Here is a 15,725-nt window from a genome sequence, read left to right as displayed (position 1 = left end):
GGGGGGGGGGGAGCTGTCACAAATATACCTGGATAGTGTGAATTTGCCACCTCAGAATATATATCTGCCAGCCATTTGTCAGTTCAGCCAGTGGTTATGCTAATTAGACGCCATTTTGAAATCTGCAGCATGGCCCAGCTTGTTGTCACACAGGGGCGTCTTACCCATAGAGGCTAGTGGCGCAGGGAACCACGGCGCCAAGTTCTAGAGGGCGCTGGAGGGCGCCACTGAAGAGGCGGAGGCCGGACGCGGCGCCTCCCCACATCAGCTTGCCGCCCTCTCCTACCTCCGCCATGCCGAGTGGCGCCCGGAGCCTCCGTCCCGTCGGAGGGCTGCCCGCCCGGAGGGCTGCCTCTTGCCTTTCCAATCTCCCCCTCGGCGAAGGGGCCTCAGGAGCATGGCGGCGGGAGCTGCTGAAGCGCCAAGGTCCGCCACGGCGCGTGTGCACTTTGCCAAACCCTTGCAGCGCATAAGGGCTGCCAGGAGGTGGCCGGCTGCCGAGGGCAAGCCCCGGAGCCTCTGCCTCTTCCCTGCTGTAAAAAGGTGAAACGGGGGGGGGGGGCACCGGAGGGATCTTTGAACCACGGCGCCGGATATCCTTGAGACAGCCCTGTTGTCACATGCAGCCAGGCCTGGGAGCAGGAGGAAAAGAATAGTTCTCTAGGTGCCTCTGTCACAAGGACCCAGAACTGTACATTAAGAGAAGCTTTCTGCATATGGGTTGCTCCTAAGGCCACAAGACATTTAGAAGCCAGCACCAAAATCAAATGTATCCAAACCCAGTCTGTTCCCTTCCCCCTCCTCTCTGCTTTCTGGAAACACATCTCCCAACTTTCAAGACATGGTTAGCTTGTTCCTCACAAGTGTTTAGACATATTCTATACCCATTGCATTGCTGATTGCATTTCACCCTTCCTCCAAGGAACACTGGGTGGCATATCTTAACACTATCCATTTCATTTTAACATATATATTTTTTAAATTATTGTAATTCTATAGACGGTTTAACTAGTTTTTAACTGTAGCTGTGTGTGTGTGTGTGTGTGTGTGTGTGTGTGTGTGTGTGTGTGTGTGTAAGCTATGGGTGTTTTATGTGCATTTGTTTTAATTTATATGAGCTGCCTTGAGTTACCAGTTCTGGGGAAGAGGTGGGATAGACAGATAGAGTCACACATATAAATAAATGCCAAAGCCTACAGTTAAATCAGATCACTGGACTCAGAGTATGATGCTAACTAGCATGTGCACGTAAAAAGGTAAAGGACCCCTGGGCAGCTTAAGTCCAGTCAAAGGCGACTATGGGGTTGCGGCGCTCATCTCGCTTTCAGGCAGAGGGATCCGGTGTTTGTCCACAGACAGCTTTCCAGGTCATGTGGCCAGCAGGACTAAACCGCTTCTGGCGCAATGGAACACTGTGACAGAAACCAGAGCGCACAGAAATGCTGTTTACCTTCCTGCCACGGCAGTACCTATTTCTCTTCTTATACTGGCATGCTTTCGAACTGCTAGGTTGGCAGGAGCTGGGACAGAGCAACGGGAGCTCACCCCGTCGCAGGGATTCAAACCAACGACCTTCTGATTCGGCGAGCCCAAGAGGCTCAGTGGTTTAGACCACAGCGCCACCTGCATCCCAGAGCCACATAAGAAAAATGGGGTAAAAGCCCCATGGGCAAGGATAGTCTGGCTATGGTGATTCATGCATTGGTAACCTCAAGACTTGTTTGCTGCAATGCACACCACATGGGGCTACCCTGATGGGGACAGACTACCAGCAGCACATAACTTTGATGCTTAAAACTTGCCCCTATATTATTGAGCCAGATTCAAGATCATTCATTAATCTGCAAGGCCTTACCAACATGGGTCCAAGATATATTGAGGGCCAATCACTGAGATCTGTTGGTCGTTCCCCATGCTTCAGACGCACAGTTTGTAACCTGTTGGTCTCCCTCCCAGCTGAGATTAGACTGGCATCTTCTTGTTGAACTTCAAGCACGTGAGACTTGCACTAATGCTTGTTCCAGCAGACATTTTCCGGAAGTGGTCATTTTTATGATAACTTCTGGTGGTTCTATTGCCTCATTTTCTGCAGCCTGTTTTTATGTACACTGCTTAGAAACGCGAATCATTAATTGGTGAAACAAACAAATCAATAAAAATGGGGAGATTGAAATGTTCATAATAACCCAGTTAATCTTGGCTGAAACCTCCTGCTACAATTTTAAAATAAGAGCAATACTTTCAACCTTGAATATCCAATTTGAGCATAGTCACATTATGAAACCTTCACATTATTTCTCTTTCGGTAATCTTGAATATCATATTATTGGGGGGGGGGACCTCAAGGTTGCAAGGGATTTTTGTAGTTAATTAGGAATCTTATTTATTTTTTATGCGTATTTACAATTAAATTTGCCTGCTCTTATCTTGAGTGCTGCATGGAACAATGGCTAAAGCAACAGGAGTAGGTGGGATCATCTGCTGGCTTCAGATGGGCTCTGACATGCGAGGGAATCAGTTTCTCTGGTCTCTCTCTGCGCAAAGGAAACCTTGACTGAATAAGAGTGTAAATGCTTTCAGGGAACTGCAGTGTATATCATCTATAGGCTCTCGAGTCTGAGAAACTGTAAATTTCCTCAGGAAAAGGGAGGGGGGAATCACCTGTGGGGAATGTTGTATTATTGCTTTCATAAAAAGGAGCAAAACCTTGAAAACGCTGTACATTCCAAAAGAAACATGAGGTGTTGCCATGGTAACCCCAGGCAACACCTTGATGTAAATCTGAGGCTGAGGGCCCATGAAGTGGCCTGGACACCCTATTTTCTTTTACTGGTATTGGTGAGTGTGGATTCCCTGCTCTTCCTCTAGAGCAAAGTTTCCCAGTTGGCGGTCCGTAGACCCCAGGTGGCCTGTGGCACCATTCACATAAAAAAAAATACTACCACAGAGATATAAAAAATTTCAAAAGTAGGGGTCTGTGGCTTGGCTTTTGAAAAAACAAGGCGTCTGCAATCCTTAGCTAATTGGTTACTACTGTTCTAGAGTCATAATTTTTAATGTATTTTAATCTTTGTTGGAAGCTGCCCAGAGTGGTGGGGGAAACCCAGCCAGATGGGCGGGGTATAAATAAATAAATAAATAAATAAATAAATAAATAAATTCCTTAATGGCTTGCTCCTTTCTGCATAACCCCAGAAGGCAGGGAGGGGAACCAAAACAGGGCCTTGGAGCATCTTAAAAGATGTGCCCAATATTAGTCCGACTTAAAGCAGACCCAGTGCAGTCAATAAACATGCCTAACTTACATCCATTGATTTCAACGGGTTTTGTTCTGGGGAGGGAGCACTTGGTTAGTGACTCCTCCTAACAAATTTATCATGCATTATAAACTTTAACAGGCTTTTTTTACCAAACACACACACAAGAGGGGGGGGTAGAAAGAGTAGAAGAAATATCTGAGGTGTGTGTTCTTTTAATAAAGAGAATTTTAATAAACAGAGAAGCATCACGTTACAATTTCCGAGTGCAAATTTCCGATCCGATCCGACGATTGTGATCCAAGCAGGCTGGCAACCAGTAGCAATGGCTGGCAATGAAGCGGACAAGGCAAGATCAATAGTATAAATAAACTTCCCCCTGGCAAATATGTTAATGGGTTCTAAATGTGCTAATGGATTCCAATTGGATGGCTTTGAAACTTTTCGTTGTTAACTGAGGTCTGCTACAGAGAGTCCTATGAGATTGATATGTCCCCAGCTCCCCGATTTCTGGATGACAAACAGCTTATTGCTCAAAAGGAGCTTAGAGGGGGTGAGATGCTGCCCAGTTCTTTTCAGCCAGACCTGTAACCATCTACTTTCTTTTCTGGCGAACATGATGAAGTCTGGCCCAACCCACCACCACCCCCGACATAGAGGCAATTAGTGATACTTTAAAAAAAAACAAGAAAAGCAACGACTCAGAACCATAACTGAATTAACAAGCCACATTACCAGCCTGCCTTGAATATTTTTCAGAGTAACTCCATTCTAATTAAATTCTTTTTAAAAAACAAAAAAACAAAGGCAACCACAAAGAGCATTATAATTTGGGAGATGTTCTGTATAGGCTCATATTACTGGATTTCTGACTCTTCGCAGTACACGCTGCTATGAATGGTAAGCAACACTGACCACCATTCACAGCTTTCTCAATGCTGAACCCTTTTGAAGTCCCCCAATATACATCCACTGTTCTGATTTTTAAAGCCTTTTGCTGCCCTCTTGTGGTTCTTCCCAGAAATATGCTGGCGAATGATAACACACCCATATCATGGCGCTGATTTTAGAAGGCAGTTTGGATTTCATCCCAGTGTTTTGCAAGACAAAGAGGTTTTGGATTCCTTGCCCTCGTGTAGATGACGGTGCCTTAACTGCCAACTCATGCTTCTGTGGCAGTGTACATTGCCTCCTGAAATATAATTATCTGATATCAATACATTTTGCCTTTCCTCAATAGACGGTGTCGATGGTGTAGATCAGGGGTGCCCAAACTCTTTGGGTCCAATGACACATTTGGGGGGGGGGGTGAATCCCTGTTGTGTGCACTACAAAAAATGCATTTCACAGAACATTGGGAAATCTCAGGATTATCCTCCCTCTAAATAAACAACAGGCTATAACACCACTCCACCACACCACAGAAAAAGAAAAAGAAAAAAAACAGGTAATGTTTCCCAAGCAGAGAAGCAAAGAGTTTTTTGTAAAACTCTTGATTTTTTCAAATTAAAAACCAGGAGGGGCAAGGAGTCTAGGAGAGCATCAAAGGGTATGTCCATAGGCACCATCTTGGGAACCCCAGGCAATAATAATAATAATAATAATAATAATAATAATAATAATAATAATAATAATTTATTACTTATACCCCACCCATCTGGCAGGGTCCCAACAGAATATTAAAAACATGATAAAACATCCAACATTAAAAACTTCCCTAAATAGGGCTGCCTTCAGGTGTCTTCTGAAAGTCAGATACAGTGGAACCTTGGGTTACGTACTGTCACCCTTACAAACGCTTTGGGTAACGAGCTCTGCTAACCCGGAAGTAGATGCTCCTGGTAGCGAACTTTGCCCCAGGATGCGAGCAGAAGTCATGCACCGGCAGCGGGAGGCCCCATTAGCGAAAGCACGTCTCAGGTTAAGAACAGTTTTGGGGTTAAAAACGGCCCTCCGGAACTAATTAAGTTTGTAACCGGAGGTACCACTGTAGTTGTTTATTTCCTTGACATCTGATGGGAGGGCGGGCACCACCACCGAGAAGGCCCTCTGCCTGGTTCCCTATAACCTCACTTCTCGCAGTGAGGGAACCGCCAGAAGGCCCTTGGAGCTGGACCTCAGTGTCCGGGCTGAAGAGGCACTTAGGCAGCCCCCTATCATGGCAGACAGTGAGAAGGCTAAGACCTGCTAAGATTCAGCCAGGGTGATGTGTCTTCAGAGAGAGTCTGTTGAGATGCTAACATATAACCAGGGGCATAGCGTGGGGAGAGCTAGTGGGGCTGTAACCCCAGGCAAATGCTTTTGAGGGTGCACGACCCCACCAAGATACCCACCCTGCCTGCCTGCTGCCGGGCGTCTCTGGGCTCCAGAGCCCGGCCTCGCCACCGCGACCCTGGGCCCCTCACCAAGGGCAGATGGGCTCCCCCCTGCATGGGTAGGCAGCACAGTGTGGCCCTTGAACCCTCTGTGCCCCATGCCCACCCAGCGGCAAGGGTTTGGCTGGTGTGGCAGGTTTTGTGCACTCTCCACACCCAGCCCCCGGTCCCTCCTGTGTACCAAAAAAGGACACAACACCGCTGCATATAATGGCATCTCTCGTATTTTGAATCCTCAAACAAATGTGTGTTTCCTTTCATTGTTTTATCAAACACCGTGTTTGGTTTGGTTTGTTGGCTTGTTTGTGTGTTTTTGAGGGGGGAAAGCTCCCCATTCAGCAGCAGGGATGCTTTAAATAAAAATCCCACTTCAGAAAAGAGCACTTTAAAAAAAGGAAAGAAGAAAGGAAAGACAGCTTCCCCCAAAACAGCACACACCATGTTTGACCAGAAGTAACCTCAAAAAAATTCATGCCGTTCACTACCAGGTTCTTGCCACGTTCCGTTTACTCCTTCCCCCACTGCTCCCCATTTTCTTGTCCCAGCTAGTAAACAAAAACAAGGGAACGTAACAAGTTCTTGATGAGCTGCCATACTTGACTGGTGGGCTCATGGAAGATAGCTCAGTCATATAATCGGTCACCTGCACAGAGGCACTGCTGTGCTTGAGGTGACCCCAAGTGAGATGTCTTCTGGGGCTGCCCTGGGTAGCCCCTTACTGCCCTGGTGTCCCCCAGTTGCAGAGTTTGGGAGGGTTGTGATGTGGGTTATGTGTGTGTTTGTGAAACATAGAAAGAGGGAGAAAATGTGGAGCAGGAGGTGGAGGAATGCAGGTGGCCACCACCCCCTAGTAAAATGTAAAATACATGGTAGCCTGAAATCAGCAGGCCCGTGTCCTTCACTTCTTTTCTAGCCATATACCAGAAACTGGTGAGCATTTTTTTTAAAAAAAAAAACCACATACACACACCCAGGAACTCAATTGTATTCACCACTCAAGTTACAATTTTCAGTTATGAAAATATTTGTGCCATATTCAAGGAAAAGAATGAATGATTCACTCCGCAATGCAGACCTGTCACCCTCAGGATGTTTTCTGGACTGCAGCTCTCATAATCCCTAACTATTGGTCATGCTGGCTGGGATTGGTGGGAGTTGGAGTCCCAGAACATTTGGATGGCCATACGCTCTCTGTTAGCTATGCAACGACCAATCTGTTAAGGCACCCAAAAGAGGTAATTAAGAAGATATGGTTTAGGGACACACAGCTTACCTCATGTAACCTGCCATAAGGAGACACAGATTGTATATGTGAGAAAAAATAAAGAGGAAGAGGATGGTGCTGAAGAACATTGTCATCCAAGACCCGTGGTCCTCTCGGAACATTTTCAATCGAAGTAATTGGCCTGCAATGAGAAGATGGTCAGAAATGTGTTAAAACAAATGTTCGCCCAACAGGTTTTCCACTGCTCTAATACGAGAGGGAGAAAACACAGGTGGCATGTCTATATTTGCATAGGAGGTTCAATGATTGAATCAAACTCCAATAAACATGCAAATGAACAGGTTTGGCAAATAATATGGTCGGCGGCTCCATTGTAAGGCATCTGTTTACATGGTAAACAGAGATACCCCTTCCCGGCAGTTGTGACGTGGCTTGGAAAACACGTGTCACAGCCATGCATACATTTAACTGCAAAATGTTTTTGGAATGGTAGTTTTTGTTGATTCTGTGTGAATGAAAGAATTGGCTTGTGGCTCCCACAGAACGAGACACGCAGAATGTTGGCTCCAAAGGGTCCTGCTGTGGCCTGGCACACACTCATAGTATTTTCTTGTTGGGCCTGTTGAGATATTATACTAGGAAGAACAAGTGGGTGGGGGGGTCTTTAACATCTGGTGAGGCAGCTTCTGGGGTGCTTGGATAATTTGGACTGCTGACTCCCAAAGGAATAATTTGGATACCTTCCAAGGTTCTGCTGTTCCCTCAGCCAAAGTTCCTCAAGCTAGTATACATGTGTTCATGGGTATTTCAGTAAATGTGCAAGTTTACTGGATCTGGCCTGGGGTTGGGGGCTGAAAATGGCACTTCCACATCTCTCCTCAGGCCACAAGCCCTCCCTAGTCACACTTGCTGCTGGCCCTACTTTGAGTGTTTTGGCCTGGCTGGTGTGTGTCCTTCAACTCTGCCATCCCACCCTAGGAGGATATGAAATTTACCGCCTGTTACAACTTAAGAGAGAACATGTTAAAGATGATGTACAGGTGGTACCAAACACCGGAGAAACTTGCCAAGATGTATAAAAAACAAATCTTCTGTCTGCTGGAGGTGTAGTGGAGAAAAAGGATCTTTCATACATATGTGGTGGAGCTGTCCCATCATTTCCAAATATTGGAATATAATCTATGAAGAACTTAAAAAAATATTAAAGCATACATTTAGGGGGGAAACCAGAAATATTTCTATTAAATATAATACCAAAGGATATCAAAACAACAAAAAGGACATTGCTAATGTATGGGATAGTTGCAGCAAGAGTCCTAGTGGCCAGGAGCTGGAAATGCAAAAGCTTACCCAGCATAACAGATTGGCAAACTTTAATGTTAGAGTATATACAGTTGGCAAAAACAACAGGAAGGATAAGAGGGCAAACAAGACAAAAAACACAAAAGGAATGGAGGATGTTCAAAGAATATTTATTGAACAATGGTATATCTGAAACCCTAATAGCGGATATAGGCTGAACCTGGTACAAATAGAAAGAAATGAAACTTGAAAAATGAAAGTAGTAGATATTCATAAATGTGCGATAAAATAAGAAAAATACAAACTACAGAGAGAATAATTGGAAGTGTTGCTTTTATGGACATTCTTTTTTTTCTTACATCCTTTTCGTTATGAATCTTTAATTTTGTAATTTTTGTGTTAATTTTTATATTTCATATACCTGTTGTGTGTACTTTTTCTTTTTCTTAACCTTGTCTCTGTATTTTAAAATATTAAAATAAAAAAGAATTTATACTAAAAAAACTCTGCCATCCCACCCATGACTAGGGCTGGGCAATATCTGGTTTTCAGCATTGTGATATATCACCACCAGCTAAACAAAAAACCTGCATCTAACACTTAGATTAGTGTTGTATAATATTCTGGAATCCTGTGTGCATGTTGCAGAAACCTGATTTCTATCTCCATCCAGAGTAAGCATAAGGAAAGCTACCTTACATTCGCCTGAGTGCCACTCCCTGCTAACAACCAACTTATTAATAAACTTAGATTGTATTATTTGATACCAGGGGAAGTGCGAAATAACATGTGTGATGGATTCTACAATGGCATAGTCCAGGGGTCCCCAGACTTACCGACGTTTGGGGCGGTTCCCACCGTGCCGATCGTGCGGCGGGCTGGAGGATGGGGGAGCGTGCGCCCGTGTGCATGCGCACGGGCGCTTCCTGGCACGACGGCGCGCTTCCAGGGTGGAAAAAGCGCCGAAAATCCATTGTGTGCATGCGTATGGGCCTCCCCCGACCCGGAAGTGCACCAGAAATGACCTCTTCTGGGTCGAGAGAGGCCCATACGCATGCGCACAAAGGATTTTCGGCACTTTTTTCCCAACCTGGAAGAGTGCTGCTGCGCTGCGCGCCATAAGAGCGGGCGGCGGTGGCGGGGGCCGTCGCGGGCCGGATTGGCAGGCCAATTGGGCCGCATCCGGCCCCCGGGCCGTAGTTTGGGGACCCCTGGCATAGTCTCTCTACGAGTAATATTTCCTGGACTCTCCTCTGTTGTGTTGCTCAGAGCACCACATTCAGCCTCGCTAGCATGTAGGCCCTGGGTTGATTCAAGTTGGTCAAATGGGAGGGATAAGATGCCATTGGCTGCCCACCTTGCCCCACCCCCAGGCTTGCAACAGTGCAATCTCGTCCGTACCTATTCAGAGGTAAGCCACATTGAATGATACGGAGCTTACTCCTGTGTGAGCAAGTTTAGAACTGCAACCCAAGAGAACTGCTTCACCTCAGTCTGAGCTGGCTTTAAGGGTCCCGTTAGCGGAGAATGTATTTCACGGGAAACGCAGCAAAAGAATGTTTCTTGTGGCAACTCAGCCATACAGAAGAGTAATTAGACCTGCTGACAGCATTCGGCTTGGTGGTATGCTAACAATAAAGTCATTAATCTCCATCCTAACTGGATATCTACACCATATTTTATTCTGTGAAAAAGCTAAAGGCTTCTTTTACTGAGTTAGAGCTACGGTTATATTCCCATCTTAATGATTTCTCCCCCAGCCCAGTTCTGAGATAAATTCTAGCCCTTTTGGTTCCAGATATGGCCATGGTAGAAGTCTGTTTCTGCAATGTGATTACCCTACTTAGAGAGCAACGTTAACAAAAAAAGGGGGGGGAGTAGGCTGAGTGCTGACATTATTTAAGGCTGAAAAGTTAACATACCACTTCTTCCTAATGAGGCAATGTATAGGAAGTAAGTGATGGCTAAGTGCCAGGAGCAGAGCTTCAGGAGGCAAGTCAGGGAGAACGAGCATCTCAAATAGAATCATTTCTCACAATGAAAAATACTTAGAGGGGCTACAAAGCAGCTTACGTTAATGGCTTTTGTTGAAATGCTTCTATTTCAGGAGGCTAATTGGTTAACCCAAAAAAGCAGGTGGTTCAAACCATGACCTGTGGTGCTTGAATTTTAATTGATTTTAGTAGGACCATCGCCAGATTGACATGTGTGGCAGTCCAATGAGGTGGAAGCGTCCTGGGACAGGAAGGTGGGCTGTGCCATGTCAGGCAGAAGGTTGAGATACCCTTTTCTGAAAAACCTTCTCATGTATAGAAGCAACACTTCCCTGCAAGTAGCAAACTAACACATCAAGAAGAGAATTTCTATTACAGCCTGCTGTGCTAATTGTCTAGATGGAAGCCCCAGTCCAACACACTAACCTGTGCACCACAGTGAAACGGAGGGGCCAGTGCTGTGAGCAAAAAGATCCACAAAGGTAGCTAGCTGGCTGCTGTTGTGTACTTTGGATTGGTTTCTAGGATTCCTTAAAAGCATCCACACAAAACAAAACCTGATCGGTTTGGATTTTCCGCAGCGTGTTTTTATGATAAGCAGTGAAAACATAGGCGGCAAATTGTTTTCCTGAGATAATATGCGGGTATCATTATAAAAGTGCAAGCAAGCAGAAAAGTGTGACTTGGCCTTTCACTGCGAAGGGGAGGAGTCTAGAGGCCGAAAGAAGCGGCCGTATGTTTCCATTTCCATTATCCACAATATGTGGATCATTAACAAACACAGATGAGAACATAGATGTTAATGGGATAGCATCCCATTCTGACAAAGCTGGAGATTAATGGGGAAATTCCGAGATGACTTGGAACTCCCAGCCCTGCTCAATGGAGAATGCAACCATTTTTAAACCAGGTAAGAAAATAGTAAAAGACCTATTTTCAAGTATTTGTTTGAATGGGATACAGCATTTAGTGTTGTTCTCGGCATCTTTCTGTCTCAAGAAAGAAATGTAGGAACTAACCCGAGTTTTAAGTTGTACATACTCAGCTGAATATTATATTTTCCATGAATTCTTATACTGGAGTGATTTTCAAGCAGTTCTTCTTTAATTCCAATAAATACAGATCTTGACCATTCATTTTACCTTGACTGCATTAAGAACTAAAATGAAATGTTAAATTTCTATTGGCATAGCTCTTTACCCTTTACTGGAGTGTTAATTGAGCATAAAAGAGGAATTTGCCTCACAATTAATAACCAAAAGGTAAAGCATTAATTTTCAGTACTGGATGTCATATTAGCAACTGTTCCATCGAAGACCAGTATCTGTTTCTGTTTTTACTAACGCCTAATGCTGCAAAGCATGAAAGGCTATATTTATGAACCATTGTTTGCAATGTATCCCATAATATAGGGTATACATGACTAGGAATGGGTGAATGTGACAGTTTCAGTTTCTCTCAGTCTCTCATTTTTCCAACTGTCAGTTCTCTACATCCACATCAATTTGTGGATTGTTATTTTTTTAAGACTACATGAAAATTCATCAGCATTCCATGATAAATTTATCTTAGCGCACACATGTTTGCAAAGCACTTTCCCCTAATGTAACCCACTGGTGTATGCTATAATCACTGATATATGCATTGTTTACACACTTTACCGTAGTGCATGCATTTTCAATGTGCTGGCATCAATGCTGATTTCAGGTGAGATTGTGCAAGAAATCACACGAGCTCTTGCAGGCTCGTGATCCCAGCTGGAAATTGCTGGAAATTGACACAATCTCATCCCAAATCAGCACTGCATCTCTGGCAGTGGTGGGGCACCCAGCGGGGGGCACCGCATGAGGTGATGGCCTCATCCTGCCTAATAGCTATGCCAGCTCTGGACTGAGACAACGTAATTGTTTGTAGGATGCTTGGGGCGGGTTGTTATTGATGCCACAGGAATGGTGGAATATAAATTGATTAGAAAAATAAATAATGGGCAGTTTTCACATCTGTCAACAGCACATGGCTCCATGACCCACTGACACATGCTTTGACACATGATGAAGCTAATATACCAGCCCCCCACCTTTTCATGTTTCATTTGGTCCTCATTTGGTTTCATTTGGTCATTTTAGACACAGAAAGCAGCATTAACGCACATTATGGGATTGTTGCCTTCATAGTAACTTTGTGTGGCAGGAAGTAATTAAATATTATCATCTTAGCCTGGATAATGTCTCCTTATCATTCTGGGCTTGTAATTACGGGAGTCTTTATAGTAGCCCAGAGATTAAGCAGTGAGAAGTAATTACCAATAGATACTTCTAACTACAAAACGAGTTGCATTACCATTGCTGGAATGCAAGGTATCCTCCAGATAGGAACAGCAGGATTGTGGAAATGAGCATTCTAAGAACACATAAAATAGCAGTCTTAGGTACAGAAAACTAGGGTTTTATGGAATAGGCGTTTTGTAAACATTGCCTGGAGAGACACAATGACAAATTAAATGTAGCATTAATCTCATGGTGGGGCCTTGCTTTGTTGATATATAGGATGGAGCTGGGGAGGGGGGAGCTAGGCTGGGGCCACGATGAGGGGGATTTAACCCTTTGCAACCCCACCACCACAGTCCTGATCAGAATCCACCCCCACAATACCCCAAAGTACTTGCTATTCACCATGAGAAGAAAGCTTTATATACAGTGATATCTTGGTTCTCGAGTGGCGTAGTTGTTGAACAAATTGGCTCCCAAATACCACAGACCCGGAAGTGCCATATATTCCGCCGTATAAGACGACTGGGTGTATGAGACGACCCCCAACTTTCCCAGTTAGAATATAGAGTTTGGGATATACTCGCCGTATAAGAAATACAACCCGGCGTATAAGACGACAACCGACTTTTGAGAAGATTTTTCTGGGTTTAAAAGTAGTCTTATACGCAGGAATATACAGTAAGTGTTCCGGTTTTGCGATTGTTTTTCGGAAGCTGAACATCTGACGCGGCTTCCGCTTGAGTGCAGGAAGCTCCTGCAGCCAATCAGAAGCAGCGCCTTGATTTTTGAGTGGTTTCGGGAGTCGAATGGATGCCCAGAATGGATTAAGTTTGAGAGCCAAGGTACCAATTGGCTTAACAAAAGTCACGGCAAGTCTAGGAAGCTGTCTTTTATCAAGTTAGACCAAAGGTCTATCTAGCTCAGAGTAACTCCACTAGCTGGCAGCAGCTCTCTCAGGCTATGGTCTCTCCACTGCCAGGGAGAACCTAGGACCTTCTGCATGCAAAAAATATGGCAAATAAGGGAAGGGAAAGGGCCATCAAGAAGCATCCTTATTTGCCCTATTTTTCCACTGAAACAGTAGCTAAATCCAAATTACATGGGAAAACAATATGGGGATGGCATTTGGATGAAGGTAGTGTCATATAGACACTACACAAAAGGTGCACAAATCTTTTGCTGGGCAGAAATGCCCGCTTTCCAATTTTATTGTACCATACTGTACTATCATTCGGTCCGAGCCAGTGCCAACTGAGTGGGCCACAGAGAATTTATTTACCACTGAAGTCCCGTATGCTCACCGAGATCCTTTTAAATGTTTTGAAGCAACACCTTGACTTTTTCTTTTACTTTCAGGTAAAATCCACGGAAGGGTGTCAAATGCTACTTGCATTACCTTCTGCTGCAGCAGCTGCAGCAGGCTGGAATGGTACTGCTACTTTGTGTTTATACTTTGCTTCTTAGTTGTGCTAATAGGATTTCTTGGGAACATGTTCACGCTGCTCTATTATATTTACACTGTGAAATCGTGGACCAGCAGTACTGTATTTTTATTCAATTTGGCACTGTGTGACTTCACCTGGATTTTCCTGATTCCCTTTTCAGCCTACTACCTTCTGCTTAACCACACAGCATATTCTACCCAGATATTCTGCCAGGTTAAACGAGTGTTCTTCGACATTAACGTCTATGGGAGCATCTATTTTCTCACGCTTATCAGTTTTGACCGATTTCTAGGTGCCGTCCACCCAATTCGTTCCTTAAAGTGGTTGGATAAAAGCAGAGCTACGTACTGCACCATCGCCATATGGATCCTCATTTTCATAGAGTCCATTCCTGATTTTTACTACACATTCATGGTCCAGAGGAAAAGGGAATCTGCAGCTTGCCTGGATAAAGTGGGGGACCCTCTGCACTTTGCGGTGCCTTTTACCATTTTCAGAGTTCTGTTTGGATTCCTTATTCCAGTCATAGTCATCTTTACATGTTACACGTTGACTGTGAAAGCGTTACAGAAAATGAAAAGCCGCCAACAGAGAAGACACCGCATTGGAAAGTCCTTGATATTGGTTTTAGCTGCCATGGTTGTTTTTGCGGTGGCATTCATTCCCTATCATGCCATGACGACGGCAGTGATCATTTACAGAATGAATTACCAGCTCAACTCTGACAATATACACCTGATAGTTGTCATTTATAAGTTCACCGAAGTCATTTGTGTTTTGAGCAGCTCCCTAAACCCCATCATTTTCGTGCTGGCGAGCAAGAAATTCCAAGATAAGGTCAAAACCATGCAGTGTTCTCCTAAACACAAATGTCATTGCTGTCGATCACATAAAGTTGGGGACACTGCAGCTGCACTTTGATAGGTTAGACGCTTTGCCATTTTCAACTTCTGCTTTGATAATAGTTTTGAGACAAGCGGCACCTTTTGTTGAATCAAGCTCTGCTGGCGTATCGGCAAGCTTTTCAAGGTCATTGAGTCTTTCTTACTCTACCATTAGAGTAAAGTAAACCCAGCTTCATTCCCTTCCAGCTCATAGATGGTAACATCTGAAGCTGGGAGCCTTCTGTGCTCATGGAGATTCCACACACATTTTGGAACCCTAGAAAACCAGGGTTCTAGAATGCAGAGTGAATCTTCAGAAGGAGGTTGTTGCTTCCTTCACAACCTGAAAGGCTTAGGGGCAAGTGGATTTCTCTCCCCTGCCTCCTTGTGTGTTTATTTTTCCCAAATTGTCATGTCTGGAAAAGGCTATGCCTTAAGTGAACTGGACTAAGGGTTCTATGCAGCTCAATAGCTGCTCACACACTGCAGAAAAGTTCCATTTGAACCACTTTCGCTGGATTAATCTTGGGTCAGACCATACGTTGGAATCTTTTTTTAAAAAAAAAATCCTTCAGTAGCACCTTAAAGACCAACAATTTTTTAATTGTTATTATTTATCATTCTTTTTGCAAAAAAAAACACCAACAACAGTTGGGGATGCTTATGTTAAAAAGTCAACAGAATGTAGCCTCCAAACAACAAAATCAAATAGAACCAGTTGCATTTGTGATTCCAAAAGGGACCATTTTAATAAACCATATTCTCCGCCTGTGTGTGCGGTTGTGTGTAGGGGGGCAAATTTCCCCTCTCTTGGGAGGGACTGTTCTCCACCCAGGAGGGACTACGATGCAGAAGGCCTTGCTCTGGATTGACCCCTCCCCCCACCTCCCAGCTTGTCTCTGTTGACACTGAAGTTTCTCCTTTTGGGGCCATACTTTGGAATCTCGCCGAACTCTACTCATCAGAGAAGGAT

The 15,725-nt window shown here is 44.4% G+C and overlaps 2 protein-coding genes across 3 annotated transcripts in view; one reads left to right on the top strand and one right to left on the bottom strand.

Moving 5' to 3' along the window:
- Nucleotides 1-15,725, bottom strand: part of TMEM117 (transmembrane protein 117) — a 198,117-nt gene that overhangs the window by 158,812 nt on the left and 23,580 nt on the right. For both annotated transcript variants that reach the window (XM_035128607.3, XM_035128605.3), the window contains exon 3: nucleotides 6,906-7,038. In XM_035128607.3, coding sequence (XP_034984498.1) covers nucleotides 6,906-7,038 — 133 coding nt within the window. The remainder of the gene's footprint in view (nucleotides 1-6,905; nucleotides 7,039-15,725) is intronic.
- Nucleotides 10,915-15,304, top strand: LOC132592727 (P2Y purinoceptor 1-like). Its single transcript, XM_060279373.2, has 2 exons — nucleotides 10,915-11,063; nucleotides 13,780-15,304. The coding sequence occupies exons 1-2, from the start codon at nucleotides 11,009-11,011 to the stop codon at nucleotides 14,787-14,789; spliced, it is 1,065 nt and encodes a 354-aa protein (XP_060135356.1). The 5' UTR covers nucleotides 10,915-11,008; the 3' UTR covers nucleotides 14,790-15,304.

This window comes from Zootoca vivipara, chromosome 9 (assembly GCF_965207765.1).
Source record: "Zootoca vivipara chromosome 9, rZooViv2.hap1.1, whole genome shotgun sequence".
Lineage (NCBI taxonomy): Eukaryota > Metazoa > Chordata > Lepidosauria > Squamata > Lacertidae > Zootoca > Zootoca vivipara.
Note: the sequence above shows the minus strand (reverse complement) of the source record. Positions and strands in the feature narration are given on the sequence as shown.

Coding starts and splice junctions, on each gene's coding strand:
- LOC132592727 (XM_060279373.2), top strand. CDS start 11,009: ATGACTTGGAACTCCCAGCCCTGCTCAATGGAGAATGCAACCATTTTT. Junction 11,064..13,779: donor TGCAACCATTTTTAAACCAG/GTAAGAAAATAG, acceptor TTTTACTTTCAG/GTAAAATCCACGGAAGGGTG.